A 4,882-nucleotide genomic window follows, 5' to 3' on the forward strand; every position below is an offset into this window, starting at 1 on the left:
AGCTCTTGTTTCCTTAAGCTCAATTCTCGTAAGCTGCCGTTCTACTTCAATCCTTTTCAGATCTAATTCTACTTCCTCTGAGGTTGGAAAGAATGCTTGACCTATCCTCGCTGCGCTTTCCATGTCTCTTCTCATTCGGGGGGTGCCAGTGTTTGACAACCTAGAATTTGAAGGTTGGATAGGTAATTCTTGCCTTGGACCAAGTCTAGTGTTGGTTGATGGTCTTGTGCCCACAGATTGCACCTCTTCATCATTGCTGGTTTGGAGACTAAAAAGTCCCCGAAATGATACCACTAGATATGGTAGGGGAGGGTGGTTTCTCCTCTTCCCAAACCCAGAGTATCACAACCCTTATTCCATGGATTCTTCACTACTAGTATCGATGGTGGTTAGATTCCTTAAGACACTCAATTGACTGCTCATCACACTGAGTGGCCTGAACCAACACTCTTTTGATAGGAAGATCCTGGGTCATTTGATGCACTATTGTCAGGAGTGAGATCGTCTCCGATGAGCTTTCCAGACCTCAAGTTCATGTGAATATGATTTGATAGGCTATTTTACTACCCCAATTAAATTCTGGTAAGATACTATCAATTTGTTTTCTGAGACCGTAGTAAGAGTGCAAAGAACAATTCACAACGTGAAAAGTCAAAGAACCATTCACGTTGTGAACAATTTTCTGTACTTTCACGTGCTCAAATTTTTTGCTTTGGACTCAGAAATCCACATTACCTTGTTATAATTTTTACTGGGTTCAAGCACTTCCTTATCCTTAATTTGCCATGTTCGTGAGCTAGATCTGGTTAAAGCGTGAAATTGCAAAAATAGTTCAAGTGGAAATAGTTCACGTCGTGAGAGAACCTATCTAGTTCACGCCATAAAAAGACACCGGTTCACGCCATGAAAGACAATCGGTTCACGTCGTGAAAGGAAATCGGTTCACACCATGAAGTGCTCTGAATTAGTTCACGTCGTGAAATATAAATCGTTCATGTCATGAAACATTTTTTGCTAGTTCACAGATCTTAATTTTGATAGACCCGTGGTGTCATAAGCATCAGGATAACGTTACTTATTTTTAGCAAGGTAATCCGATGAATTACGGTGCTAATTGCAGCGATGATTTCGGGAGCATTTCACACCGTGAGATTGCAAAGAATAGTTTGCATGGTGAACTGGTCTCCTGCAGTTTCACGTGGAGAATTCCCGCATCGACTGAGATGAGTTTGGGTACAAAATACCTATCCCAGATGCTTCCAAAATGATTGTGCCACACACAAAGAATGTAATACAAGTTCAAGACACAACCAATGGCTCCTTATTTTTTACAATTTTTATAAATTTTTACGAGGAAAGAAAAACATAATATCACCCTGCTCGTTCACGCTAACGATTCTAGTGATGCAAACATCAAAATTGACTAGAAAAAACATTGGAGCTTTCTTCCAAGGCCACTCCACTACACAACCACACAATAAAAACAACCAATTTCTCATAACTTTTCACTTCCACTAAAATCTTATTCATTCATTCCATACACAACGTACTACCAAAATGCAAAGGCAATGATGAAATTTATGTAATGGGAGCTAAACTCAAAGAGGATGGAAGAAACAAAGGTGTTTCCCCAGTAGCGGTACCAAAAATGTTATGTGATACCACACCTCCAAGAAGGAACTCAATGCATTCACCTTTAGAAAGAGCAATAGAACACAACTGTCGTAGGACACTTACCAATGCTTCGAGCTTGTGTCCCTCGAGGTCTCCAAGCTCACTTAAGAAGCTCCAATCCTCCAATCTCCACCTCCACGCTATCATTGTAAAGTCGCTCACACCACCACACACAAGGAAATCACTCTCTCTCACTCCTTCATATATACAAGCATATAATATACAAGTATAGGAAAGGCACATGTGCTAGAATTCTCTCTCTCAATCTGTTGTGAGCACATCTCACCAACTCCCTTCACGGGATAATAATAGTTATTAGCACAGTAGATTCTTTTCTTAAGTGCCATAAGATCTCATGGATTTGGAGTGTTTATGCATTACTTGAAAAAGGCTCCAACCTCACATGGAAAATGAGCAGACTATAGATTCGACATGGCTTAATGGATAATTTTGTGCTTAGTACGCTTCTCCCCCATTTGACATACATCTCTAAAATCATGTTGTCCATAGATAGCTATGGGGCTTTGTATAATTCTTCCACATGATCGTATGAGAATTCCTTAAGATTGCATAGGAGCTCTTAGTTAAGAGATTTCAAGGGTTGCATTTTAGTACCATATACAAGACCTCCCTTTCGGACCATGTTTGCCACACTCCATCTCACCATAATCTGGCTAAACTTACCATAATAGGACTAAACCTACCATATAGCAATATAACTCGGCCATACTCATGATCAACTTTGCAAAAGCCTATGATATATCTTGGATGATAGTATGGTACACATAGAATTCTTTGTATCATGGATACAAGGCTTGGTAGTTTCACCCTTTTATTTGTTGAAAGGTTTTGACTCAAGTGGCCTCTTAGCTCACTTACCAATGCAATTAACTTCATAAAGATGTCATTTTGGGGGGGGGGAGAGAGAGAGGGGGGGAGCCATGCAATTGGAAATTTTGGACTTGGTTGCTTTAGAGGTGACCATTTCTTTTCATATTCATGACTTTTACTAGGAAATTTGGGAAAAGTAACGCTACTCAAGCCTAGAGCCACCTCAAGTTTTGAAATTTATTCTTTAAGTTAGTGTGAGATGGAAACACACCACATAAAAACCAATTTTAGAACATGTTTTTACTTGGGACTAGTTCATTTAAGAAGCAAAAACACAAGGATGCACATGGAGGAGGCTTGGTTTTAGCTCATCCATGCCTTTAAAAAATCAAGCTACACAAAAATATAAGCATGTATAGCACTATCTTTTTCCATATCCACGACTTTTGCTAGGATTTGGGAAAAGATAGGATTGCTTAAGCAAAGAGCTAGCTCAAATTTCAAAATTTATGTTTCAAGATGGTATGGGAACGACATAGAAATCAATTTTAGAACGTATTTTATACTTGGTCAAATTCATTTAAGAAGAAAGAACACGAGGATGCACATGGAGGAACCTTGGCCATGCCTTTTAAATCAAGCTACAGAAGCACGGGGGGAGTTGTTATATCTACACTAATTTTTGTTCAGTGACTTTACTACTTGAGAAATGGCCGCATCTTTTCCATTAACATTTTGTAACTGCTACCCTCAAATGGCTCGCTCGAATTTTATGCCGGCAGCTTTACTCTACAAAGAAGTCCTATTCGGTTACAAAAGAAGGCCATAGCGCGCGTGACGATACAGTGCAAATGCCAGTAAGAGGCCAGTCACATATGCTAAACTTAGCTCATGGCTTAATGAAAAAGAGATGATCACACTACCTGCGATCGTCTCGATCGAGAAGCCTGCACACGCACCTCTGCTTCTCAAGGCCAGGCGTGAGCAAAGAATCCACGCCACCTCAGCTCTGCCAGAAGTGCCTTGGCCTCTTCCCTCTTGCTGGGCGCAAACCTTCCCCAATGATAACCCCTCATGCTGGGGTGGTCGTAATGCACCTCCACAAACAGCTCGTCCACGATGCTTGCCATCTCTGCATCCTGAATCCACCTCCTCAAGATCGGCCACTCGCTGCCCTCGATGTCCATCTTCACCACCACAGTATCGCTGGCCTCCAGCTTCAGCTCCTCCTTCATGAATCGTGTTATGTTGATCGCCTTGTTCTCCTCGTCATCAAAATCACTCACAAATTTGTAGTGCACCTTCACGCGATCCAGCATCCACTGAGGATACCCGGGCACCTGCTTCACCATCACGGACCATTGATTTGGAGACGCGTAGTTGGAGTCTTCATTGAAACCCTCCGCAGGCTTGCTCAGCAGACTCTCATCTACCTCGAAGGCATGCACCTCCGTGAAGTCGCATGGATACATCCGTAGAAACCAGGTTATGCTTGTGGAGAAGGCATTCGCCCCCAAGTCTAGATACACCCTTCTCTCCCTTGTATTCAGATCTACCCGCGTGGCCAGCAGCCACGGCAGCACGTGCGTCTTGTCCTCCACATCACTGGCATACTTGAGCGCAAACCCTCGCCGGAAGTTGTTGCCGTCGTCCAGCTTCTCGATCAGATGGCCCTTCACACGGCAGGTGGCGGCCTCCCCGATCCACTTCATCTGGCGCCATGGATCCTGTGCAGCGGGAAAGTGGGTGAGGTTAGAATCGAGGTGGCCTTCCAAGGTTGTGCAAAGCGGAGGCTCTGCGTCTTCGTTGGAGGGGAGGAGCGTGTTGGAGGAAAGGGGAGAGCAACGTAGAGAAGGGAAGCCATCTGAGTGGTTTTGTAGCAGATCAACCACCACATAGCCGGAGAGGAGGATGATGAAGGTATAGAGGATCCAAGGGTGGACGCTGATCAGGCCGGCCACACCCATGCTGGAAAGGAGAGCAAACGAGAAGGCGGAGAGGAGCAAAGGACTGTTGAGAACTTGTTTGGGGAGAGAAGGGGAGATAAGAGTAAGAGGGAGACAGAGCTGCTGAGCTTACTATTGCCAGCGGACTAGAAATAGAAACCTTCAAAACTGCTCTAATCTCGGCTCACATTTCGGGATGTAACAGCTTTATTTTTTAAGCAAACGTAGATAGGTACACCCGCGAGTAGCTCCATGACACGAAAAGCCCTACCATAATAGTTCCACATGGCGAGAAAGTATCGAGTCAATTCTCATAGAGCCCAGACATGATTGTTTTTACGTGGCAGAAATTACCTTGTTTAAACCCATTCTCATCCTTTCCACCAATTGTGCGTGTGCATTTTTTCTTGGTGGTTGTCAGAGTGGGTACT

At 43.5% G+C, this 4,882-nt stretch overlaps 1 protein-coding gene across 1 annotated transcript; it reads right to left on the reverse strand.

Moving 5' to 3' along the window:
• Window positions 1-3,078: 3,078 nt before the first annotated feature.
• Window positions 3,079-4,619, reverse strand: LOC147621830 (uncharacterized). The gene has a single exon (XM_086823614.1). The coding sequence runs from the start codon at window positions 4,470-4,472 to the stop codon at window positions 3,474-3,476; it is 999 nt and encodes a 332-aa protein (XP_086679740.1). The 5' UTR covers window positions 4,473-4,619; the 3' UTR covers window positions 3,079-3,473.
• Window positions 4,620-4,882: the final 263 nt, after the last annotated feature.

Source organism: Cibotium barometz, chromosome 29, assembly GCF_041138505.1.
Source record: "Cibotium barometz isolate CiBa-2024 chromosome 29, ASM4113850v1, whole genome shotgun sequence".
NCBI classification, from domain to species: domain Eukaryota; kingdom Viridiplantae; phylum Streptophyta; class Polypodiopsida; order Cyatheales; family Cibotiaceae; genus Cibotium; species Cibotium barometz.

Excerpts from the sequence above, each read along its gene's own strand:
- LOC147621830 (XM_086823614.1), bottom strand. The coding sequence starts at position 4,472 with ATGGGTGTGGCCGGCCTGATCAGCGTCCACCCTTGGATCCTCTATACC.